Source organism: Euphorbia lathyris, chromosome 7 (assembly GCF_963576675.1).
Source record: "Euphorbia lathyris chromosome 7, ddEupLath1.1, whole genome shotgun sequence".
NCBI classification, from domain to species: Eukaryota; Viridiplantae; Streptophyta; class Magnoliopsida; order Malpighiales; family Euphorbiaceae; genus Euphorbia; species Euphorbia lathyris.
In genome coordinates this window covers 37,068,170-37,095,256 of record NC_088916.1, presented here as the reverse complement: position 1 = coordinate 37,095,256, position 27,087 = coordinate 37,068,170, and the positions used below count along the sequence as shown (strand labels likewise).

At 39.1% G+C, this 27,087-nt stretch overlaps 1 protein-coding gene across 9 annotated transcripts; it reads right to left on the bottom strand.

The window, feature by feature from the left end:
* Positions 1-4,471: 4,471 nt before the first annotated feature.
* On the bottom strand, positions 4,472-27,087 carry LOC136235755 (uncharacterized). Of its 9 annotated transcripts, none has more exons than XM_066025740.1 (17): positions 26,916-27,087; positions 26,706-26,770; positions 26,356-26,610; positions 26,065-26,158; positions 25,772-25,950; positions 25,423-25,473; positions 24,873-24,929; positions 17,210-17,330; positions 6,965-7,031; positions 6,814-6,855; positions 6,509-6,614; positions 6,283-6,393; positions 6,068-6,139; positions 5,532-5,633; positions 5,410-5,456; positions 5,279-5,306; positions 4,473-4,923 (listed from the first exon to the last, which is right to left on the bottom strand). In XM_066025740.1, the coding sequence occupies exons 3-17, from the start codon at positions 26,422-26,424 to the stop codon at positions 4,777-4,779; spliced, it is 1,293 nt and encodes a 430-aa protein (XP_065881812.1). In that variant the 5' UTR covers positions 26,425-26,610; positions 26,706-26,770; positions 26,916-27,087; the 3' UTR covers positions 4,473-4,776. The 9 variants fall into 9 exon arrangements, with proteins under 9 accessions (XP_065881817.1, XP_065881821.1, XP_065881820.1 ...); XM_066025741.1 differs by having other exon boundaries at positions 26,368-26,610; XM_066025746.1 differs by having other exon boundaries at positions 4,474-4,923; positions 26,500-26,610; positions 26,916-27,086.

The window sequence follows — 27,087 nt, the reverse complement described above, 5'->3', positions numbered from 1 at the left end:
AGCCTCATTGTCAGCAAGACGGGAAGATATTTCCTTAAGGAGATTAATTACCGTGGGGTCTTGCGTGTTGCTAGGAGGTTGAGAAGCTCGTCCTCCTTAGACGTTGGGGGATTGACCCAAACCTTGCTCCTACATAACTTACACTTTCGATGTCGACGCAAAAGGACTTCCGGCTTGGCAATCTTGACCATGATGGTCACCACCGCAATGAGAGCACATAAGGACTTGTGCGGAGTGTTTGAGGTTCATTTGTGCCATTAAGGCGTCTAGCTTCTTATTCATCTCAACCATGGAAATTTTGGGAGCCTCGTCTTTTACGGCAAATGTTTGATGTCGCGAGGGTCCGGCAAGCCGATCTTCTTGCCATTGGACGCTTTTTCTATCTAACTCGTGGATAAGTTCATAAGCCTCGCTTGCCGATTTCCTAAACAAATCCCCACCTGCGGCGGATTCCACAGTTGCACGATTAGTGGGAGTTAAACCATGATAGAAGGTACATACAAGATCGTGCTTGGGGATGTCATGATGTGGACAGTTTCGGAGCAACTTTCGAAACCTAGCCCAAGCTGAGTGAAGGGCCTCGTATTCAAGTTGCCTAAAGGAAGTGATATCATTTCTCAACTTAACCGTTTTGGACGGCGGGAAGTAGTAGGAAAGGAACTCCTTCTCAAGCTCCTCCCATGATGTAATTGATCCCGCCTCCAACGAGTCTAACCATTCCAACGCTTGGCCTGTCAAAGAGAAAGGAAAAAGTTTTAGACTTACGGCCTCAACCGGGACACCGTTTTACCGAGAGGTATCGGCACACATAAGAAATTTATCAAGATGTTCGTTAGGGTTCTCATGAAGTTCTCCTCCGAATTGACCGAGTTGTTGGATCAATTGGATCATGCTAGTCTTTATCTCATATGTGTTGGCCGGGATGGCGGGGGCGATGATTCCATTGCGGTTTTGTGGTCTATGTGGAGCTAGGATCTCCATCATTGTTCGGGTGTCGTTTCCCCCTCCATTCGGGACGTTGTTCATCGGTGGGTTGGTTTCATTGTTGACGTTGGCCATCTTTTCTCTCCGAATCCTACAAATAGTTCGTTCAATTTCAAGATCAATAGGAACGAGAGTATCACTCCGAGATCGGGTGTGCATAAACTCAAGAAGTAAACAAAGAAAATATGAACAAGAAAAAATATTGTCAGTAAAAGTGTATATAAACAATTTATACAAAGATAATGCTTAGACTAACAATAAAACGTTTTGGTCTAATATTGCAAGAAAATATAAATCCCCGGCAACGGCGCCAAAAACTTGATGAGTATCCGGTAGAGTGATAATAATATGATGATAAGTGTGTGCTGGGGTTATGGATATGATCTTTCTAAGTGCTCTAACTCTACTAGACGCTACTACGTAGGGGCAAGTGTACCCTGTCGTATCAAGTAATAATCCGGTTAAGACCGGGTATCTAATCCACGGGATTTATAACTACAAGTATTAAACTACTCGGTTTTATACGTTATCTAAGCGGTGAATACTTTAGATTGGAGTTTGGTGATAACTATAAACTACTCCTAAACTACGGGTGAGACAATTTTCATGTATTTCAAGCCCTCTTAGAGTGATACGGGTGATGATAAGTTATAACCTATGATAAACAACATGAAATATATACGATTAATGATTTACTCTTGCAAAGACGACTATTTATAGACCAAACAACTCCGTGAGGTTCTAGAGTCGTGATTTCTCCTTAAGGCGACTCTAATTCTTAGGATCAGAAACTAGGGCCCGTAATTTCCGTGGCTCGTCAATTCCTACGGTTTCCGGTTTGTCAACTCCGGTGAGGCAACACCTATATGATTCCTAATAGATTTCGGAGCTCGTAAACGACCTACACAATAATCAATTATAAGTATCAAAGCAAGCAATAAACATTAACACGTATAGTGAAAACGGAATCGTAAATCATGTATTATAAATATGGAATACGAAAATATGGGATACAACCAAGCCTAGTACATAGAAAGAGTACAAGCTAATTAACAAGTAGAAAGGGAAGAAGAATCGGCACTTAAGACTAGCTAACCGGACTCAAAGTCGTCTCTTAGGACTTGGAAGTGGAACTCTCGAGCTTGGTGAATGCAGATGGAGCGGAACTTCGGCGGAGTAACGGGAGGATTATACAAGCTTTCAAGGTGTGAGGAACTCTAATACATAGAAAATTGAATACTGAAATGAGTGTTAATCACTCTTATTTATACATCAAGCTCGGGGGTAGAATCGTAAATACACAAGTTGCATTATTTCTGCAGCTTTCCATGACACGCCCCGCGTGTTTGCCCATTCCGTTGACAATTTCCTTCATGAGGATCAGATTCAGGCCTGATGTCATGAACACGCCCCGCGTGGACAGACAGACGCCCCGCGTGTTTGCCCATTTCGTTGATAATTGACTGTGTGTGGATCAGATTCAGACTGGTTGTCATAACCACGCCCCGCGTCGGTTGGAGTACGCCCCGCGTGGTTGAGCTTCTGGGGTTTAATAGCTTGAATCATGCCTTTGACGCCCCGCGCGACTTGGAACACGCCCCGCGTACCTGAGCTTCTGAAACTTAGATTGAAGAATTGCTCCTGTACGCCCCGCGTATAAGTGGAGACGCCCCGCGTACCTGAGCTCCTGAGATTTAGATTGAAGAATTGCTCCTGTACGCCCCGCGTATAAGTAGAGACGCCCCGCGTGTGTCCTTTGCTCGTACGTGCGAAATACAATTCTCGACAGGCGAGCTAGTTTGACGTTTATTTTTTCGAAATTAACTGAAAACAAAGGAAATTAATCAAAAGCATGAAATTTATTTTTATTTTGTTATTTTATTAAAAACACATTATTTTTGTAATTAAACTCACTTATTTAGCCCACAATTAAACCGTAATTCACGCTAAAAGATATGGACAAAATGCCCCTATCACATACCTTGACAAAAATTTGGTATGGTCATGTCCAGGTTACGCCTAGTTTACCTTTTCCTTCCGTGGATTGGATTTTATCTACTTTTCGTAGAACCAAATCACCCGCATTCATATCCACCTGTTTCACGTGTTTTTCATGGTACGCGGTGATCCGTTGCTTGTAAGCTATCATGGAATGGCATCCCAGGTGATATAGAGAAGATGGGAGAAACGCAAGCGTTGCGGGATAGTGTCCAAGTTAGTGGATAGGCGAGCCTATGAGTCTAGAGATTGTTAACTCACAAGGAAGGAATAGAAGAGTCTAGGGACATTCAACTCAAAGACATGTTGGGGTTTTGAAGAGTGCTCACGAGATCGCTCCGAATTGAGTTGATATGTGTCGCCAAGACATTCCATTTGAGGTTGGCTATGAGCGGAGGAAATTTGTGGCTAGTCTTCAAGTTAGTGAAGTAGATACCGAGAAGGTCCGGGGTTGGTCCGTTCAACATGCCGTAGGAATTTGGAATAACATTTAAGATATTATTGGGGACTGGTTCGACAAGCTTCGTCGAGATATCCCATTTGATGCCGATAGAAATTTGAAGACGAATGTCAACGAGGATGAGAGCCGGGGAAGTCCCAAGTTAAAATATAGGATGAAGTTCATATGAAGAAGGTGGATTAGAAAGCTTGTGGTATGCGCTTCATGAATTCATTTCAAACCACACCTTGGTTCGATTTGAAAGCTTTGAGTTCATTCAATATCAACGAGTTTCTTCCATACTCAACGAGTAACTTGATGTCAAATTCTTTTTCAAGAGGTGTATGATGCGAGCATCCAGTCGACTAAATGAGAGGAGATGAGTGGTGGAAGAAGCCGGGTCAAAAAGGTATACTTTGAAGCAAAGATAAGACCATTTATATGAAAACAGAGCCCACATGTCATGTGCATCTAAAGAAAAGCTTCTACTTCGACGTGTGGACTTTAAAAATACCATAAGAAGTTTCAACACAAAGCTCGCACAACGTGGAAAACCCACACAACGTGTGGACTTTTTAAAAAGACCATACAAGTTAACCATTCCCCTCTCAAGTTTTCTCCTAATTACAAATTTGTCACTCCTTTTTTACAACTCCTACCCTTAGCGTATTTACAAGCTTACCACCCCTTACACTTGTCTCATTTTATCCCTTAACCTTATCCCTTTAATTACTTATATAATTTGGCTTTTATATAAATTGTTTTTTAGGGTTTTGAAAATGATATAAATTCATCTCTTTCTTCGTAATGAGGTAACTTTTTATCAATAAAATATTATTTCTCTTTGAGAACTTCGTTAGGTTCATCCCTTTAACAATGGAGATTTTCCAATTCCTACGAGTTTAGCTCGTGAATCATGGAGGTTTCACAGCTCTTTCAAAATGGCTTGAGAATATCTTTGATAATTTACGATTGAAAATTATCACCATTACCCAATCCATATCAATCTTGTGATTACTCAAACAAATTGATTTCTACCTACCAAATTTAAGGGTCAAATTGATCCTTGATTGTGAATTTGCGCAACAAAGAGATCCCACTTTCCATAAACTTACAAGTATCTATCTACTAGAGTAGAGGTGTACAAAATTATACCAAAATAATATCTAAAATCAATAACAATTGAGGGACAAATGTCTATCCAGCTTAATGCAGTAGTAGAACTGGAGGAGTTAGATACAGCAAATGAGATACAAAATTTCTGCTGCTTCTGTGTGTTGTTACCTATAAATTAAGATTTCAAAATTTTGCACAAGAGTAGAAGCAACTTGGTGTTAGTATACAACAACCAAGCATTAATCCTGATCAATAAGGCCCGCTTTTAAGAGATCCATTCCAGCCACTTGCCTAACTTGATGGAATGGAGAACAGCAAGATGATATATCAATTCCAGCAACCTCCATCGCATTGCACACCCATTCTGGAACATCACCTTTCGGAAACTGCAACATAGTAATCACAACATAGCATCATTTGGCATCTTTCATCCTTTATTTTGATTGAAAATCGGAACCGGACCAGACACTACTACTGCTACCGAAGGTAACAGCAGCTTCAACAATTCACTCCAAGTTATTATACAGGATCAAAATAGCTTGAAAATATCACAATGCGGGGAAGATTTGACTTTGTTGTGTAGCCACATCACCTGTATCTAATTCATCCATCTGTTTTATGTATATGTATTCAGTGGAGAGTTAGAAAAATTTCAATGATTCCACATATCTCACAACATATTAATTTTTGAAACTCACACATGAAAAAAAAGAGTACAATAGTTAAAAGTGCAAGAAATACCATTTTCTGGAGGAAATCACAGACGAATCTGCAAGAAAATATAATGAAAGAAAAAATCAACTATCAGTGGAAAATTGCCAAACAATGAGTCAGGATTTTAGAAACAAAAAACTAACACAGGGCAGACATACTCTGGAAATCTTTCCTCAACGATTGATGAGTGCAGATCTCTGCTAAGCTGCATGTGGAAAACATTTTAGTCTAACTAATAAATAGAACAAATATAGAGAGAACTAGTATCCTATTTTTGTACCTTCATCATGTAATACAAATTATGATATGAAAGAAGTTGTGATCCCATAGCATCTTTCGTAACAAGACAATGAATATAAGCCCTTGTATAGTTCTTGCAGACCTACATTTGAGAAGGCTTTGAGCAAAGTTATATATTATAATATACAACAACAATAAAGCCTTAGTCCCGAAATGATTCGAGGTCGGTTAACATGAACCGTCATACGAAACCGTGAAATCAAGTCGTGTCAGAGACATAAATTCTCTCCCTCCACTCCGTCCTATCCACTGTCATATTTTCCTCAATCCCCAATAAACTCATATCACTCTCAATCACCCTCTTCCAAGTTTGCTTAGGCCTTCCTCTACCCCTCACCATTGCATCCCTTTGCTACTCTTCAATCCTTCTAACTGGCGCACCAAGCGCTCTTCGTCTTATATGGCCAAACCACCTTAATCGGTTCCCTCGTTTTATTTTCAATAGATGTAACCCATGTTATAATATAAACTAATTAAAAAACATCTCAAAAAGAAAAAGTGTTGTTAGCATCTTACCATGCAACCACATGTAGGATCAATGGGGCATGTATCATTCGCCATTGCATTGTGCTTCAGCTTCAGTACTCCCTGCAACAAAAAAATTCCCATTGGCATGCAAAACTTGCAAAATATATAAATGCCCAAACAACTCGAACAAATAAATAAATTAACACTGATATCCTTCTTAGCAATTTCACATATTTCAACATTTGGAAATAATTGGTCATTACCTCTGGTACAAGAGCTGTGCCAAAACGAGCAGTACGGGTAGGATATACACAATCATACATATCAGCACCTAAAGCACTGCATACAACAATATCCAGTGGATAACCAACACCCTGAAAATAGTTGGTGATACGCCACAGAAAAATGTTAGAAAAGCTGAATAGAGAGTTATTCATGCATCAAACTTAGTATGAAGAATGTAGTTCAAAACTATCAAAGTTATTTTACCATAACATATCGTGGTTTATCTTCAGGCAATGCAGCAGTGCACTGAGCAACAACACGCCAAAATGAATCTTTGTCTTCGCCGCCTGCAAGACCACCAATAGCATAGCTGTCTAGAAGTAAACCTAAGTTAAGATGCCTCCTTGTGCTTAATTGTTTGAATATGTGAAGGATACCAGAAAGAAATAGTTTCTCATAATAAACAACTAACAACTATCCGAGAGAATAATAAAAAAGAAACTCCATTACAGTAAATCAGGTGGTAGGAATCCTCAATCATGTTCGAATAAAAGAGCTAATGATCATACCCAGGTAAATTTCGGTCCATCAAGCCTCTTACACATATGTCTCTGGTATAGATTTAAATAACAATAAATAGTAATCAGAAAAGAAGAAAGAAACCATACGCACTTTAATTAAAATGGTGAAAGCAAAATATTAAGTCCAAATGGAATTCACCTTAACACAGGATCCAAACCACCTTGAACAATTCCAAATAAATTTTGCTCGTTTGGTCTCCTATGTGCTGCCGAAATAATCAGTTAAAAAGAAAAACTAGAAAAACCAAAGTGATGTACGGATAAATGCACAAGGAAAACTCAAATTCTAATTACTAATAGAAACATTGGCAATAATAAAACGTGAAGCATCAAATGAGAAAAGAAGGAAAAATATATTGACCAGGTCTTAGAGTTAGGTTTAGAATCTGGTAGAACAACCACAAAAATGATCGAGCCCAGCCCATCCTTGCACCCAATTTTACCAATTTAAAATTATGTATATGATGAGAAACTCGGCCAAACCAAACAGGAAATATATATAAACAGTGAAATTGAATCAAAAAAGAGAAAGACTTTTATTATTGATTATTCAAAACAGCAACTAGAAAGACTTTTATTATTGATTATAGGACGGTCTTTCCACTAAATCAACCATTGTAACACAGTCTTACCATGGCCAGTGATAGAGCAAGTAGCCTGAATCGACTGAGGCACAAACTGATCTTGGAGATCCAATTCCAATTCCTGAGGCAAAGAACCCTCAACCACATCAGAAGTGATAGCCTTCTTCAATAAAGAAACATGAAGTACAGGATGTATTTTTAGAAGGAGGCTGCTGCAACTTATAAGCAACTGGTCCAATCTTTTCCAAAATTTGAAATGGACCGTGCAGCCAATTTCTGATTGAGACGTTGAGCCACCGAGAATTGACAATACGGTTTCAGCTTCAAGTAAACCCATTCACCGATTGCAAAAGAATCTCCCGACATTTCTTATCCGCTTGTGCTTTCATCAAGGACTGAGCCCGCAACAGATTGGCCTTCAATTGTTTCAAGGCTTCATCACGGTCTCTCAATTCCCTTCCGATGGCCTCAACACGGATCTCACCCGGAATAAACTGAATTACAATAGGTGGTTTTCTACCATACACAACCTCAAATGGAGATGAATCAGTAGAAGCATGACAGGTGGTGTTGTACCAAAATTTAGCTCATGGAACCCATAGGGACCAATGTCCCGCCTCATACGCAGAACTTGTATGCAAAAGGGTACCCTGCAAACGAAAAATTTCCTGCCAGAAGTGACAGAAAATAATGGATCACGATCACTCACGAATGATTTAGGTAGCCCATGTAATCGAACAACTCAGATGGATGAGACACTTCCACTTTACCTAAAGCGTGATGTGAAGACAATTCTTTCAATAGTATAAAAATTTCAACAATGCTTAGTACAGGGATGCTCTAATAGGATAAAATGGTTATATTTGGACAGCCTATCCACCGCTACCAACAAATCATCATATCCTCTTGATTTTGGCTGACCTAAAATGAAATCCATGAAACATGTTCCCATAAAACTTTTAGAATTTCCAAGGGTTGCAGCAGTGCCAAGGAGCTCGATTTGCAGCGCTGACAGATGTCACAAGCCTGTACATACTTTTGAACAGTGGAACTCATACAAAACCAATATAAATAGGCTGCTAAGCGGTGATAATAACCAGAATGATCACCTGTGGCGAATCCATTTAGAAGTAGAAGGAATGACTAACCTCATTTTGTAATACAACATTCCTTGGTGAACAAAATACCCTGGATGGCTGGAGGGGTTTTGATGCAATTCTGCCATAATTTTTCGTAAACGGGGATCAGATTTAGCTTCTTCTAACAATTGCGCCCCTTAAACCCAAACCGGGTTGAAAACTAGAGAAGTGAACTCATCGCCAATGTCTCTTCTGGACAGCACATCAGCCGTGCAATTTTCCTTTCCCAGCTTGTAACAAATGTCAAACTGATAACCAAGAAGTTTAGCAACCTAACTCTGTTGGTCCGAGCTTGTAATTCGTTGTTGCAACAGATGCTTGTGACTTTTCTGATCTGTGCAAACCACGAAGGTAGTTCCCAAGAGATACGAACGCCAATGCTGAACTGCCAACATAAAGCCATTATCTCACATTCATAGGCTGATTTTTCCAAATTACTATCTATCAATGCCTTGTTGAAAAATGCAATTGGTTGTTACTATTGCATTAGAACTGCCCTGATTCCCCTTCCTGAAGCATCACACTCTACAACAAACGGCTTAAACAAGTCAAGTAGAGATAACACTGGAGCTGTCACCATGGCTGTTTTAGAGCTTCAAAAGCTTTTTGAGCCTCCGAATTCCAATGGAATATATTTTTCTTAGTCAATTCGGTGAGAGGTTTTGCAGCAATCTTGTAATGCCGAATAAACTTCATGTAATACCCAGTCAGCTCCAAAAAACCCCAAACACCTTCAACATGCCTTGGAATTGGCCAATCCATGACAGCTTGAATTTTCTTGGGATCCATAGACACCCATTTCCATCAATAATATGACCCAAATACTTAATAGAAGACTGCCGAAAACACGCTTCTTCCGATTAACAAATTGATTATCGAGTAGAATTTGCAAAGCAACAATGAGGTCCTTCAGATGTTGAATCCAATTAGAGTTGTAGACGAGAATATCGTCGAAAAAAACCACTATAAACTTACGTAAATAGGATCTAAAAATGTCTTTCATGGCAGCTTGGAAGGTGGTCGGAGCATTAGTGAGCCCGAACCGCATCACCATATATTCATAATGCCCATCATGACTTTTAAAAGATGTCCGCTCAACACTTGTAAGTTGCATTCAAATCTGGTTATGATTGGATTTAAGCTTAACTTTGAAAAAAAAAATTGAGTGCCTTTTAATTCGTTGATAAGTTCTTCCATCACTCAAATGGGATATTTATCCAAGATCGTAACTTTTTTTGGAGCTCAGTAGTCCAAATCCTCCATGACTAATCCTTCTTCCTTACTAAAATGACTAGGCTTGACAAAGCGCTTTTTCTAGGGCGAATAAACCCACAAAATAACCAACACAATAATGGCGGCCTTCCCAAGGTCCCCTCCAGAATTATTTAATAGACTAAACCCACTAATGGACAAAACTAACACCACCCTCTCCTACACGTGACTAAGCACCCTGCTTTCTTCTAGTGTATACCCTCAACTGTTTGGGCCCACTCTCATTCCGCACTTTAGTGCTATCATTGCCACCCGCTGGAAGAAGAGTCTTCTCCTCAAGACTGAGTGAAGGAAATTGAGAGCGTTAGCGTTCTCATCCTCCCACGTCCCTCCATGAACTGTTTTACCCTGCCACTGAATTAGCCATTGCTTCACTTGCTTACATTCTGTTTTGTGACCCTTGTTGCTAACACTTGTTAAGGCTGATCAGACTCAGTTTGAGGAAGCTCGAAGCCTATTGGAAGTGAAGGCTCTGCTTGGGGTTTGAGCATTGAATGATTTGGAAAGTGTCGTAAAAACAAGCAGCCAGCTTTTGGTTGACCTTCCTAGTGACAAAACGTTGCCTATGGGGTTGTAATTTCAAATAGACCCAATCTCCGACCTCAAAGCTTACATCCCGCCGTCCCTTGTCTGCATGTAATTTCATCTGTTGCTGAGCCTTGTGTAAATTATGATGTACTAAGTGTCTCTTGGCGATCCATCAATTCTCTCGCAACACATTCCACACAAATTTCGCCTGGGATGAATTGAACCGGCGTTGGTGGCTTCCTGCCATACATCACCTCGAAGGGTGTCATACCCGTCGACACATGAAAAGAGTTTAAACCAGAATTCGGACCACTGAAGCTAATGAGCCCACAACTATTCCACTGAAAAACACCGTAAATAAGCCTCAACACAACGATTAGTAACCTCTGTTTGGTCGTCCATCTTAGGGTGGTAGGCCGTTGAGAAACTAAGCTTGGTGCCTTGCAATTTAAAGAGTTCCAACCAAAAGTTGCTCATAAAATTGGGACCCGATAACTTACAATCGCTATTAGGATACCATGGAGGCAGACCACCTCTTTAACAAATAATTCACCAATGGAGCGCACCGAATAAAGGTGTTTTAGAGCAATAAAGTGAGCATATTTGCTCAATCTGTCTACAACCACGAAAATTGCATCAAATCCCTATGATCGTGGCAGCCCCGTAATAAAATCCATGGAAATTTCTGACCACACTACCTCCGGGATGTGTAAGGGCTGCAATAACCCTGTTGGAGCAAGGGTAGAAGCACTGAAACGTCGGCAGACGTCACAGTTTCGCACAAAAGTTTATACTGTCTTGCTCATCCCCACCCAATAAAAACTTGAGGCCAACCGTATGTACGTTCTGTAGAACCCCGAGTGTCCCTCGATAGCGAAAGCATGAAACTCATGAAGAGAGGGAATTAGTGGTAAGTGTGCTAAAATTACGAATCCGTACAGTATATCAGGAGCCCTTCCTTCATATGAAATCTTGGCCGCGACCCCAGCTCCTTTAGTACATCAGCCTTGACCTTCACCAGGTAAGGATCTGTATCCACTCCCTGAAGCAATTGTCCCCTATTGTCCCACTTGAGTTAAAGATTTCAGTAATGTGAACTCACCCTCCTCACGCCTTGACAGCGAATCGGTTGCCGCATTGAGCTTCGTCGGCTTATAAAAGATATCAAATCGATACCCAAGGAGCTGAGCGATCCAATTTTGTTGGTCACACGTGATTATCCTCTGATTTAGAAGGTGTTTCGGGCTTTTTTGATCTGTAAACATGTGGAAGTTTTCGATTAAATACGTGCACCAATGTTGGATGGCGAGAGCCAATCCCATGATTTCTTTGTCATATGATGATTTGGCCAAGTTATGATTCGCCAAAGCTCTCTGCATTAAAACAGCCCCAACCCCGTTCCCGGATGCATCACACTCAATATCACAGGCCTCCTCAAAATTGGGGAGAGCGAGTACCGGAGCAGTGGTTAGTGCAACCTTCAAAGCTTCAAACGTTGTTTGAGATGCTACCGACCAAACAAATCCATCTTTCTTTGTAAGAGAAGTCAGCGGCTAAGCTATCTTTCCATAACTTGCAATGAACTTTCGGCAATAGCCGATGAGGCCGAGAAATCCTCGCACACTTTTTACCGATTTTGGGACTGGCCAATCCAGTACCGCCTCAACTTTTGTTTGGTCCACTTTCACTCCTTCGATAGAAACATGTCCCAAATACTTTACGGACTGCCCCCCGAATTGACACTTCTGATAGTTGGCCACAAACTAATGCTTAGAAAATTCTAGAAATGGAACTCCCAACCCTTGCTAAAGACCAAAATATCATCGAAAAACACCAAAATAAACCTTCTCAAGATAGGACGGAAGATGTTCATTGTTGCTTGAAACATTGTTGGAGCATTCATCAACCCAAACGACATCAATAAGTACTCGTAGTGACCATCATAAGTTCGGAAAGCCGTCTTTTCTTCATCCTCAATCTTCATCAAAATCTGATGGTATCCAGACTTCAAGTCGATTTTAGAGAAGTAGCATGACCCGTAAAGCTAATCCAATAACTCGTCCACTAACGGGATTGGGTATTTGTCCGGTACGGTTACTTTGTTAAATGCCCGATAATCCACGCATAATATCCACGAAGCGTCTTTCTTTTTCACCAAAAGCACCGAACTAGAGTAAGCATTGGCACTTTCTCGAATAATTCCCTGCTCTAGCATGTCGGTGACTTGCCTCTGAATCTCATCCTTATGGAGATGCGGGTATCAGTAAGGTTGTACACTCACTGGTTTGCTGCCCGGAATTAAATTAATAGCATGAGATATTTTACGCCATGGCGGTAGTAGTCCCCTGGGCGCCCAAAACACTGAAGAAAAGTTGTTCAACATCCCTTTTAACTGTCTTTGTTGATTCGCTGGCAGTCCTTTGATAAAGAGAGCCTGCTCCGACAGAATAGCAACTGTATGCTTCATTCCACCAACCACACATACACAGAGGGTGTGTTTCTAGTCACAAGAGTGTTCCCCTTGCAATTCTATTTGCTGGCCTTCGCTCCAAAACATCATTTTCCCTGCCTTCCAATCCTAGCAAACTTCACCTAATGTATGTAGCCACTAAATTCCCAAAATCAGATCCAAATTACCAATTTCCTGTACTAAGGCTTTAATATGGCAGCCAGAATTCCCAATTGTAATTTTCATATCTAAACAATACTGAGTGACTGTCATTTGATATCCGTCGCCCAATTGTATTCGCCACTCTTTCCCGGTCACAATTGGCAAACCCAAAGGCTCAAGCAAGCACCTCGAGATGAAGTTATGGATAGCACCATTGTCGACCAGAATTGAAATAGGAATTTTACCAACTTCTCCACTGAATTTACATGTCTTCAATAACGCCTCTCGATTACCCATAAGGGCATTCCACTCTAAGACTTGACACTCGCCTCTTATAACCTCATGTCCTCCCCCTTCCTGTATGTCAATGGCCTCTGCTCCCACAATTTCTCGTTCAGCGTTCACCTCCTCATCGTCGGCCAGGAGCAAGATTCGCAATTTACCTTATGTGCATTGACGGTTCGGTGAGTAAGGCTACCGCATCGGAAACATAGACCTTGTTTTTTTCTTTCCTCCCATTCACATTGTGTAAGGTGCTTGGTGCTTCTATTGTAGGGTTCTGTGCAATAGATGAAGAGTTAGAGCTTTATTGTAGGGTTCTGTGCAATAGATGAAGAGTTAGAGCTTTCCCCTCTTGAATTCGGTTGAATGTTGTAAATTAGACTGGGTTGAGTGTTGTGGTAGATTTCTCCCACTCACGTGACCTTTCTCCTTCGACCCCAAACTTCCTCCGTTGTAATTCCCGTCGTCGCTTCTTTGTCTATTTTTTTGGTGGTTCTCCCGTCCTTGCCAATCTCATGGCCTCTAAACGAATGGTGGGATTGTGCACAGGGGTGCACTCGAGCCGAACCGAGACCGAATAGGGGTAGGCTCGGCTCGGCTCGAAAAGTGTTAAGATCGGGCTCGGCTCGAGCTCGAAGCTCGTCGAGCCTAAAATTTTGAAGCTCGGCTCGAGCTCGATATGGGTTTGGCTCGAGCTCGAAACTCGTCGAGCGGCTCGTTTTGATTTTTTAGAGCTTGTCGGTTCATTTTGATTTTTTAAAAAAAAAACAATTTTGAATATACTGGAAACCAATACAAAGGTTTTCCTTACTATTTAAAAAAAAACTAAAATATGAGTTTGTTAGCAGCAAAAGGAGCCGCCTAGAAACTCACAAGATGTATAATTTTCCCAAGATGCTTACCAACACCACTAAGGACAGCTACTAATTTATAATACCACAAGCCATTGTTTTAGTTCTTTGTAAACGATGTGGGATGCCTCCCATTTTCCTATTCCTTCTTTACTTGGTGGGCGAGTATCACTTTTCTATTATTTTTTTTTTTTTTCATAAAACCCTTCTTGCTCTAACTTGCTCCTATTTCATCAAATAACATATGTAATATTTTGTTTATATAATTTTTTTTATATACAATCTATATAGAAAATAGTTTTAAATTAATTATATATGTTTAATATATATAAATATTATTGGATTAAGGTGTAAAAATACCCCTAACGTGTTGGGTCAGGAGGAATTTTACCCTTAAACATTCAAAATGGTGCAATTAGGGATAAAATTGCTCTACGTTAGAGGTAAAATTGCTCTTGACTACCAATGTTAGGGGTAAAATTGCTCTTAGCTACCAACGTTAGGGTAAAATTTGTTACATTATAAATTAAATAGTAATATATATAGTAATTAAAAAATCAATCGAGCCTGCTCACGAGCTTTCGAGCCGAACCTAAAGAAACTCGGCTTGGCTCATGAATGTCTCGAACCGATCTCGAACTCGAACCGAGCTCTATCGAGTCGAGCTTTGACCGAGCTTTGGTCGAGCCGAGCTCGGACAGTTTGCGAACCACCCTGGCTCGTTTGCACCCTGGCTGGTTTGTTGAATCTTTGAAAATTGTTCATACGGCTTTGTATCTCTAATCCGCTGAATCGTTGATGAAGCTCCTGTGTAAACAACTCCATGTCAAATAATCATACACCTCCTTTACTACAGTCTATAGTGAACCAATGTTGAGCAATTCCAGTCATAGTCAATTGTGCCAAATGGATTTGCATTTCCACAGGAGATCCATGAATTTTGAAATACACCTCTACCTTGGATATCCAACTCTTGGGATCATACCCAATAAACTCTGTTAATTTTACCTTTTTTGCAGCAATAAAAACCTCCTCACCTGGTTTGGAATGGACAGAAGAAAAACCAAAGCGATGGGTTGTCTGCTTCGGAGAAGATTCAAGAGCCACTCCAGAATTGTCGCCAGCCTCGAGTTCCAATTGTTTCCCTGCTGCTTAATCCAGTTAGTCACGTAAGTGTGAAATTCTCTGTGGTATAATTGCTTTGTTTCTAAGTTAGAGACAACTTGGTGTCCTTGATATCCATTTGTAAATGTTGAATCTGGTCATCATGAATTTTCAGACGGGACTAAAGGCCAGTTTCCATTGATGATGTATAGGGGCGGAGAATTTTCGAATCTGGCAAGTCGGACCAATGATGAGACACTCGGCCAAACCAAACAGGAAATATATAAAAATCAAAATTGAATCAAGAAAAGAGAGACTTCTATTATTGATTATTCAAAACAGCAATTAGAACAGAAATTAGGAAGATAATGAAAAAGAGATTTCTAGGGAAGGTTCCCTCTTTCAAAGCAGAATTGCTAAGAGCCAAAATTGGATATTCTTCTTCTCGATACCTCCCTCACTACCCACACAGTAAATATATATATATTTGACTCTTTAGGCAATAAATAATTTAAGAAATAACTAATTTAGGCAATAACTAATTTAGCTAGCTCATTATTCTTTTCCCTTACAACCCTTGGGCCTTCTAGTGTAAACCCTCCACACTTTAGGACCATGGGACAATTGGGCCAAAACAGGCCTATCACTAACTTGTTCTATATCAGTATATGCATCGTCTAAGCATAGTTGTTAAAGGCGCACATCACTCAAGGCTCAAGGTAGTGAGCCTTGACTGCACAAAGCAAGTCGCTAATAATAGAGTATTTTTTTCTGTGCCTCGTGATCCTCAGGCGCATACCTTGCGGTGCGCCTTGAGCCTAGACTCCAGGACCCAGCGCCTTGCGCCTTTAACAACTAACAAGCAATAAAATGCCAAATGTGATTGGAGACAAGGGCGGGAATGCGTAAAGCATGAAGTCAAAATTATAATATGCCAAAACTTATTAGAAAAGAGACAATACTAATCATATATATCATTTCTAATTAATTTCCCGTTCAACATTACATACTACATAGGCAATTAAAGTATATCTTTAAACTGGATTTAGGATGCATCATGTATATTGGAACAAGTTTTCCTGTTGTGATAATTAATGTGATATTCATTTGGCAGAACTATTACAAGTATTAAAGATATTTGAGACTTTGTGCTAATTAATTGGCTAAATTGGTTATTGGTTAGCCAATAACCAATTTAGCTAGCTCATTATTCTTTTCCTTACTACCCTTGGGCTTTCTAGTGTAAACCCTCCACACTTTACGACCATGAGACAATTGGGCCAAAACCTATCATTAACTTGTTCTATATCAATATATGCATAGTCTAAGTATAGTTGTTAAAGGCGCGCCTCACTAAAGGCTCAAGGTAATGAGCCTTGATTGCACAAAGCAAGCCGCTAATAATAGAGTATTTTTTTCCGCACCTCGTGATCCTCCGGCGCAGACCTTGCGGTGCGCCTTGAGCCTAGGCTCCAAGACCTTTTAGTGCCTTGCGCCTTTAACAACTAACAAGCAATAAAATGCCATTGGAGACAAGGGCTGCAAGTATTAAAGATATTTGAGAATTGTGCTAATTAATTGGCCTAATACATCTCCAACCACCTTAAGTTATCCAAAAACTAGAACTGATCCCTGAACTTCAAAATGTTACAACTAACCCCCTCAACTTGCTTATTTGGAACAAATAAGACCTCAAATAGGTTAATATCTGTAATTTTGGGAGTTTTTGTGTCCATCTATTAATGTATTAGCAAATTAGTTAGCTGGAGCACTAGATACTTTGAACATCATTTATTTATGCATGTTGAATGTTTTTTTGGGTTTAGAGGTTATTTGAGGGTTATTTGTTCCAAATAAGCAACTTGAGGGGCTATTTGTTCAAAATAAGCAAGTTGAGGGAGTTGGTTATAACGTTTTGAAGTTCAGGGGTCAGTTGCAGTTTTTGGACAACTTAGAAGGGTTGGGGATGTATTAGGCCTAATTTATTTGTGCTCATTTGGAAAAAAAAAATACCTGCTATACATCTGTCTATCCATCGAAGAGTGCGATACATGGCTTCCTCAATCCGTGGACCAGTAATGGTGGTTTTTACCACATCATCAAGAGCCATAATAATATCTGCACCAATTCTGTTCTGCAAAGCACAAAATAAAAACGTGGAGGTGGTTGAAATACTGTGGACAAACCAAATCGCATTCGAAAATGGTCGAATAATTCTATTATAAATGTACAGTTGTATGTATTTAACTAGGTGTACTTATACTTGTAGACATACTAACTTGATTAGCAAGTTGGTCTCTTTGCTTGGTCACCAAGCTTGTGTGTACATAAATAGGTTTCATTCTCTTCATAAACCAAGATGAACAAGATACAATTCATTCTTCAATTTCTATAGATTACATGGTATCAGAGCTACCCTAGTGTGCAGATTTGTTTTTGTTTTTCGTTTGCCCGAGTGTGCAAACGTGTTTCGAGGATCTTGGGTTTCACCATTGCTCTAACCACCTATTTCCGGTGTTCTCCTGTTCTCACCTCCTGGTCCAAAAGATTACCCACCCTCCGATCGGTGTTCTGTCAAAATATGGCCACCGTCCGACCAGTGCGCGACTCTCGCGCGCCACCGAAGTCCGCCTCCTCCACGCACCGGCGCGTCTAGCCATCTCAGGCCGTGGTTCGGTCTCCGATTGACGTCCTCAGCATCATCTCGTCTTCTACATCTTGCCTGTTCATTTTGTTTCTGCTTCTGGTAACTTTTTCTAATGAAGGTCAGTCTCTTTCGGGTTCTGTTTGCGCTGTTGTTACTGTTTTTATTGGTGTTTGGACTCTGTTTTGAGTTTGTTGAACATCAGTATATTGGATTATCTCTTGCTTGTTGTGTTTGTGGTTATTGTTTGCCAAATATGCCCGACGGAAAGAAAGGTGAAACTAGAAAACCTGTGGTTAGTAGCATTATGACGGTATCTCCTAAGATCACCGATCATAAACTGACGGGGTCTAATTATCTCGATTGGTCCAAAACCATTAAAAATTTGTGCGTAGTACCAGGAAGACTCATCACTTAAATGATGATCCGAAGACAGATAATGAGGATTGGACGGCAGATGATGCTTCTCTGTTTATTGCAATCAAAAAATATATTGATACTGTGATTGTTAGTATGGTTCGTCATTGTGAGTATGTCAAACAACCTATGGACTGCTTGCAATCTTTATATGCTGGAAAGGGTAATATTGCTCACTTATATGATACTTATAAGTCGTTAATTTGTTGAGGATTATTATATGCAGTTGAAGGAAATTTTTTGAACAGTTGAATGAATTGCTACCTTTGAGCACTAACATCAAAGTGTTGCAACCTCAACAGGATCAAATGTTTGTTATCCGCTATTTGTATGGACTTGGCTCTGATTTTGAGGGAGTTACTTCTCATATCCTTTCTAGTGCAAACATTCCTAATGCTGAAGAGGCTCTTACCCATGTTTTGCGGAGGGGTGGTTCTTTTATCCACTCGTGTCGTTCCTGCTTCTAGTGCTCTCGTCAGTCACAAGAATGCATCTGACCGCTCTTATAAGGGTCCGGCTAAGAGTAATACTTGGGACACTAAAGGCCCAACCGAGGGAAGCAGAGTATTTGAATGTTATTATTGTCATGAGTCGGGTCATCCAAGCGCACTTGTCCCATACTCAAGGAAAAGGCACAAAGGAACCGGTCTACTCAGGATGCCACTACTGATGCTAGATATTCTGGCCCGATTTACACTCTTACAACAGATGAATATGTTAAGTATCAAGAATCATTAGCTCCACAGCATTGTCTTCCTCTATCACTGCCATTGCTGAGTCAGGTAATTACAATAAATGCCTCATTTCTTCCTCTTCAAACTGGGTCATTGATTCTGGTGCAATAGACCATATGACAGGTAATTCTAAATCATTCACCTCTCATAATAAAACTTTTCCTTCCCATGTCACCGTAGCTGATGGTACACATTCTTCTGTTATTGGTTCTGGCACTATTGACCCAACTTCTTCCCTTTCCATTTCCTCTGTTGATAATGTACCTGAATTTGCATTCAATCTTATTTATGTGAGTAAGCTTACTCATTCACTTAACTGCTCAATCTCATCTTTCCCTGATCATCGTTTTTTTCGGGATCTTATGACGAAGCAGATTATTGGTAGTGGATGGGAATCTGGTGGTCTCTGTCTTGGATACAACTGTTAGAAGACATGTTGCTTGTTCTAGTGTATCCACTAAAAGGTGAACATTGTCGGTTGAGACATCTTTCTCTACCTTTTTGAAGAAGTTATGCCCTCAGTTTCAGAATTTGTCTAGCTTAGATTGCGAGTCGTGTCAGTTTGCTAAACATCACTGTTTGTCTTCCTCTCCTCGAGTCAATAAGAGGTCAAATTCTCTATTTCAATTAGTTCATTCTGATGTTTGGGGTCCTTGTTCGGTTGTGCCAAAACCAAGTTTCAGATACTTTGTGACTTTTGTGGATGATTATTCTCCAAGTACTTGGTTATATTTAATGAAAAATCGTTCTGAATTATTTACTCATTTTACTACTTTTTGTGCTGAAATTAAAACCCAGTTCATACGCTACGAAGTGACAATGCTAAAGAATACTTTTCTGGACCTTTTTCAAACTTTCATGATCCAAACTGGTATCCTTCATCAATCTTCTTGCGTTGATACACCATCACAAAATGGTGTAGCTGAATGCAAGAATCGTCATCTTCTTGAAACTACAAGAGCTCTTTTGTTTCAAATACGTGTCCCAAAACGATTCTGGGCTGATGTTGTATGTACTGCATGTTTTCTGATCAACCGCATGCCTTCCTCTGTGTTACAAGGTGAGACTCCTTATGGTATCTTCTTTCTTAACAAACCTATTTTTCTTGTGCCACCTCGTATTTTTGGGAGTACTTGCTTTGTTAGGGATGTTCGTCCACAAATCACTAAACTTGATCCAAAAGCACTTAGATGCGTCTTCCTTGGGTATTCTTGTCTCCAAAAAGGCTATCGTTGTTTTTCTCCTTGTTTTAATAAATATTTGTGTCTTCTGATGTCACATTTATGGAACACCTTTCATGTTTCCATGTCTTCTGATACACCACTTCTGACAATGATATTGATGATATGATGGTCTATCAAATTCTTCAAGTTTCGCCTCCCCATCCCTCTAAGCCACATGTTACTCCAATGTATTTCAAGACGACAACGACCATTTTCTGCTTCGCCTTCAGATCCTCCTTCTGAGTCAAGTCAAGCTAGTGATGACCTTCTTATTGCCTTTCGCAAAGGTACACGATCTTGTACTTATCCTATCTCTGCTTTTGTTTAACGTATCCCCTCCTTCCCGGTCTTTTATTACTTCACTTGAATTCTACTACTGTTCCTAAATCTGTCTCGAATGCCTTATCCCATCCGGGCTGGCGCAATACAATGATAGACGAAATGAATGCTTTGGGATTTGGTAAATTTGCCTTTTGGTAAGAAAAAGGTTGCATGCTAATGGGTGTTCGCTGTGAAACTCAATTCTGAAGGTTTGATTGCTCGTTTAAACGCTCGCCTTGTTGCAAATGGCTATGCTCAGACTTATGGGATTGATTATTCTGACACTTTCTCTCCCGTGGCTAAAATGGCTTCTATTCGTCTTTTTATCTCAATGCCAGCTTCCTCTAATTAGCCCTTCCATCAGCTAGAAATCAAAATGCTTTCTTGCATGGTGATCTCAGAGGGTGTATAGCAAAGTTTGTGATCTCCGCAAATCTCTATATGAATTGAAGCAAAGTCCTCGATCATGGTTTGGAAAGTTCAGTCAAGCAGTTGAGAAGTTTGGGATGAAAAGGTGCAAATGTGATCATTTTGTTATTACAGGAAGTGACATTTCAGGAATCTCATCTCTAAAATCGTTTCTTCATGGTCAGTTTCATACCAAGGATCTAGGGGCTCTGAAGTACTTGGGAATTGAGGTGTTAAAGAGTAAGAGATGAATCTTCTTGTCTAAAAAAAATATGTTCTTGACTTATTATCAGAAAGAAACAGGAAACTCTGGAGCTAAGGCATGTAGTGCGCCTATGACTCCAAATTCGCATCTTTCATCAGAATGAGAGCCTTTTGAAGATCCTGGACGATATAAGCGTTTGGTGGGAAAGTTGAACTATCTTACAGTGACTAAACCTGTATTAGTGTTGTTAGCTAGTTTATGTCTTCTCCCACTGTCAATCACTTGAGTGCACTTGAACAAATCTTATGAACTCCTGGACGAGGATTACTTTACAAGAATCATGGTGATACCTAGATTGAGTGTTTCTCTGATCAGTTCGCTGAGATTGAGTGTTTCGCCGATGCAGATTGGGCAAGAGACAAAAATGATAGGAGATCCACTACTGGTTATAGTGTCTTTGTTGGAGGTAATTTAGTTTCCTGGAAGAGCAAAAGGCAACATGTGGTTTCTTATTCCAGGAGCGATGTCTCAATCACTGTGTGAGATTATGTGGATTCGTCATCTCTTGTCCGAACTTGGATTCAAGATCACCACTCCAGCAAAGTTATGGTGTGATAATCAAGAAGCCCTCTATATTGCTTCCAATCATGTGTCCCATGAACGTACCAAGCATATTGAAGTAGACTGGCACTTTGTTCGTGAAAAGCTAGAAGAAAACATAGCAAGGAATTCAAATGATTCAGAAGTTAAATTAGTCAATTTGAGTTATGGTTTTATTTTTTGTGCTTTTCTAATTTGTTTGTCGCCTCAAGTGCGAGAGGCGGTCGCCTCGCCTCGAGGCGGTATTTTACCCTTATCGCCTCGGCTCGCCTTTCGCCTTTCACAACTATGTTTCCGGCTTGGAGACATTTTTACCAAAGCCTTAAATGGAGTTCGAGTAAACTATATTTGTAACAAGCTGGACATGACAAATATCTATGCTCCAACTTGAGGGAAATGTTATAAATGTACCGATGTATGCATTTAGCTATGTGTATTTATACTTGTAGACATACTAACTTGATTAGCAAGTTGGTCTCTTTGCTTGGTCACCAAGATTATATGCATTTAAATAGGTTGTTATTTCCTTCACAAACCAAGATGATCTTCATTTTCTATAGATTACAAATTCCAAAAGTTTTATTGGGTATATACTGTTAAGTATCTAGTCGATGGGAAAATGCATTCTTTAAACATAAAACATGGACAAAGTATTAATCATATTTTGTAAGATCCAAAGTTATCATGACGAAGAAAAAAATGAATGGGCATGTAATTATTCACTAAACCATTGACAGGAAACCAAATGACCTATGCCTTGTTCAAGATGAAGTTAATGTCTATTCCATCTCCTTCATCTTGAGGAGGGGATGTTGGAATACTAAAGCTTATACAAGGCATGGAAAGCTGAAGATACCGAGTAGTTACATTAGAGTTGATTGTAGCAGATTATAACACATGTAAAGTTGGTTACTAATCTTGGCGGGAAAGTTGGTTATAGCCTTTATAGGTATTATATATAAAGTCTAGTAGCACATAGAATGATGAGTTCTCATCTAGCTTAGCTAGTATAAATGTAAAGTTCATCAATCTAATACATACAACTTCAATAAACATAATATCATTTCCTTTCTTATCTCGTCTCAGAGCTTTTGGTTTGAAGATTTTCTGTTTTAGCTTCTTTTTTTCAAGAATCTAGATCGTTCTTTCTATTTGATTCAATAATAGTGATGAACAAAAAAAGCTATGTTGAAGTTCTGCAAACAGAGGATGAAGTTCATTCTTCACCAGGTCCAAATCGCGATGACTTAGGAGGAAGAAATCGCGATGGAAGTCATGGCAGCAGAAGTACAATGAAGATCGTACTTCTGATTCACCACATCAGAATCAATCTCGTAACTCAGATAATCTTGGTCTCATACTTGTTCATAATCCTTTGAATCCCAAGAAATTTATAACCTGGAAGGATTTAGGATAATCGGCTTGAATGCAAAACCAAAAGCTAATTTTGCTTTAAAAGAAGAATCACCTGAAGATGTTGAATCTATTGAATATGAAAAATAGAAAGAAACAGATAGTTTGGTGTTTTCTTGGATACTAAACTCATTAACAAAAGAATTAGCTGAAGTTTTCTTATTTGCACCTACCTCAAGGGATTTAGGGAATGAAATTGAATGAGGTATGGAGAAAGCAATGAACCAATTGTTTTTCAGTTGCACTGGGAAATTAGCATGCTTAACCAGGGGAATTTAACTGCTGTAGCATTTTTCAATAAAATCAAAAGGTTATGGGAAGAGTTAGTTGTATTAAGGCCAGGAATTAGCTGTAAATGTGGAGAAGCTAGACAAGCAACTCAGAAAATAATCGATGAGGAACAACGGATGCAGTTCCTTTCTGGACTAAATTCTGAATTTGATCATATCAGATGTCAGATTTTGATTATAGAACCACTGCCTAATGTCATTAACAAGGCCTATTCTATGCTTTTAGGAATTGACAAGCAAAGGGACACGGTTAATACTGACTCACAGTCTTTGTCACATATGTGCAAAAGAAGAAGGATTAAAATGGCTCTTTACCATCTTTAGCTATCATTCTATCTATTTAGTGAATTGCTGTAATTCATATTCTTATTTAAGGTAGGTTGTATTTCCTTTTCTTATTTAAGGTATGTTAGAATTATTAGAGTGATTTAAGGTAGATTGTATTTCCTATTCCTATTTAAGGTAGGTTAGAATCATTAGAGAGATGAATTTGTTAGGCCATCTTTACTTTCCTTTTCCCTTTTCCCTATTTAAGAGAATCAGTCTGTACTAAATTACTAATTCATTATGCAATTGATTAATGAAATCTTTATTTCTTTCTTCTAAATTCTCTCTCTATTCTCTCTTTTCTCTGTTTATCTCGATCTTTCTCTAACCTTCTCTCTTCTTTCTCTCTTCTTCTCTTCTCCTAAGATCTTTTCTGCCCTAATCTTACTGTCAGAAATCCTATCCCTGACAGTCTTCTTTTGTTCATAATGTTACTACAAATGCTAAGAATTTCGCAGGAGCTAGTGATGTTATATAGAAGTCTGGTAAACAAAAGGCTAAAAGGAGACAAACATTGCAGTCATTGCAATAAAGATAGACATGAGAAGGACACATGCTTCAAGCTGAAAGGATATCCTGACTGGTTCAAAGTAAATAGGCAGGGAAGTTAAACTGGATCAGGTTTTCATGGTCAAAACAAGACAGCATATAATGCTCACACTCCTTTGGGTGGTTCTAGTTCAGAATCAGAAGATGAGAGGGAGACAATAATGCAGAAAATGGTTCAGAAGGAAGTTCAGAAGTATCTCAAGGGTAAAACTATGCAAGAACAGGCTTTTACAGCTTTCGCAGAAACTTGTTCAGGTACAAATTCAATCTTTACCTCAGCTTTCTGTTGGATAATTGACACTGGTGCATCAGCACACGTGCAGTTCAAAAGAATGCATGACTGATATAAAGCAGGTTACAGACATTAGAAAAGTTTTTTTACCAGATGGAACATATAAAAAGGTCACATGTGCTGGAACTGTAATTTTTAATGAACATGTGGCCCTGAAAGAAGTGCTATTCATGCCTCGTATAAGCTTCAGTATTCCAACAGATATAGATTTGAATTTGTAAAAGGAATGAAAAAAAGAGTAAATAATGCTCACTTGAATATGAATCGACTCCTCAGGTGTTAAAAGCATTGGCTTTCCATCTACTGGTGACTGATTACAGAAAAAGAAACCATAGTTACTTGAAAAGCTAGAATGATGTTTACTCCCCACTTCTTTCTTGTAAAAAGCAAGAGCAAAATCAAGTAGTTCAGCAAATCTAAACAAGGAAGAATGTCTAAAGTGATGCAAAAAATAATTAAGCCGTTATACATTATGAGACAGATATAGCAACAATAAAGATACACTTCCTAAATGATGAAGATTTTGAGAAAGAATTGTTCTATCCTGATTTCATTAATAGCTCATAAGGATATGGATATATATAAATTGTGAAATTTCATATGACCTCATAAACTTATAATTTGAATCACTGAATTTACAATTTTAACTTAATCTAATTAAACATGTATTTGCTACACATAAAACTCTTTCTATTGCTTGAACAAAAGTGTCTCTGTCTTGAATTTTTCAAGGGAACTCGTGAAATTAATGAACAAAAAAATATGAATTAAGAGGTAATTTTGATAATAATGATAGAAAATACCTGAAATGTCACGCCCTCTTCTGTAATGTCTGCCAAATGCAATAACGAGACCTGAAAACGAAAAAATAAGGTTGAGAAACAAGTTGCAAGCTTTAACTCTACACCTTCATGATTCACAAACTAAAGCTGTAATACAATCCATGAAGGAGACAGCACTTAAAAAAAAAATCATAAGAAGCTATTATAGTATTATATATTGCCTCAGAAGCAGAAATTTAAGCTTATCCATAATGCAAGTACATGGGAGTAAAATGACTACCTAGAAGAAAACTAGGAATCATGAACTCACACATCACTAATAAACTAAAACAGAAAATCTACTATGATGTGCTAAACGATAGTGGACAACCATTTGGAAGCCACCAGAATCTGTCAGCAGAGCTCTAGGCCAGTTCATAAATTTATGAAGGCCTCCTAATTCATCAATCAGCTCAGATGTAGGACGAAGTGCCAAATGGTATGTATTCCCAAGAATTATTTGACAACCAATCTCCTCGAGTTGGTTAGTTGTCAAACCTTTAATTGTCCCTACAGACAAGAATTTCAACATCTTAGAGAGATCACATATTTATAGCAAATAAGAAACATGAAATGTCTATTACTACTAACAGAACATGATAAAAAAAAGATACTTAGTCCAACCTTGTGTGCCTACAGGCATAAACAAAGGAGTTTGGCACACAAAGTGAGGGAGTGTCAGTCGAGCTGCACGCGCACGATTGAACCTAGCTAGAACCTAAATTCAAATACACAAAACAAATTACTATCTGAAAAAATAACGCCAATAACTAGATATTTACCAATATGTGTGCAAGGAACAACAATTCATTCTTTTATTAAATGAAAGCAAATTATTTTGTTTCACTCAAACCAACTATTCTGTATTGTCTAGTGCTAACACTGAACAAACGTTTCAAAAAGCACGTGACATACTTGCTTACTTACAGCCATACAAGCATTTAAGGAATGGAGGTCAAATAGCCAATAGCAGACTTCCATCATAGGAGGGATATATTGAATATTTAAAAAGGTTTGTACTTTTCTAGAATTTCAAATATGGCCGTTTCTTTCTCTTACTCCGAAAACCAAACAGAATACATCTCTGTGTTTACACCATAGCACACCACCAACAAAGGATATCTATGTAATGGAAGCTGGAATTCACGCTGACCAACAACATGCTAGAAACTGAAGAGGAAGAATAGTCCACATTGGTGAGTCAACTGGTTGTGCTCCGTGTGCGTGTGAAGCAACTACAAATTCAAACAATATAAAAGGCAGACCTCAAATCGAAGTGCCATATCAAAACAATTTTGCTCAGTATCACTCTGTATCTCTACTTGCAATCCTGGTTTTTTGTCAAATAAAAAAAGAAAATTAAAGTAAACCGCAAGCATTGCTTTTCCACATTGCAGCAAAGATATGGAGATGGAAAGGAAATGAAAGGTAAAAAGCAGAGAAGGAAGAGAAAGAGGAAAATAGTATAAGCTTACAGATAATAGATGAAGAAAGGAAAAGGCAATGCCCCAGAGTAGTGGTATTGTCGAAGTCGAAAGGGGCAAAACGATTTTCCCGCGGCGGCTATACCAGGCAACACTGTTATTCTTTCTCCCCTTGAGGCTTTACCTAAATGCTGGACCAGAGCCGACAAAGCATAATAGAGAT

Bases quoted from the DNA above. Each gene is read 5' to 3' on its own strand.
- LOC136235755 (XM_066025740.1), bottom strand. From the start codon at position 26,424: ATGATGGAAGTCTGCTATTGGCTATTTGACCTCCATTCCTTAAATGCT. The intron at 5,634-6,067 runs GTAAGATGCTAA...TCTCAAATGTAG, and splicing joins ATCCTACATGTGGTTGCATG to GTCTGCAAGAACTATACAAG. The intron at 5,457-5,531 runs GTACAAAAATAG...TTCCACATGCAG, and splicing joins ATTTGTATTACATGATGAAG to CTTAGCAGAGATCTGCACTC.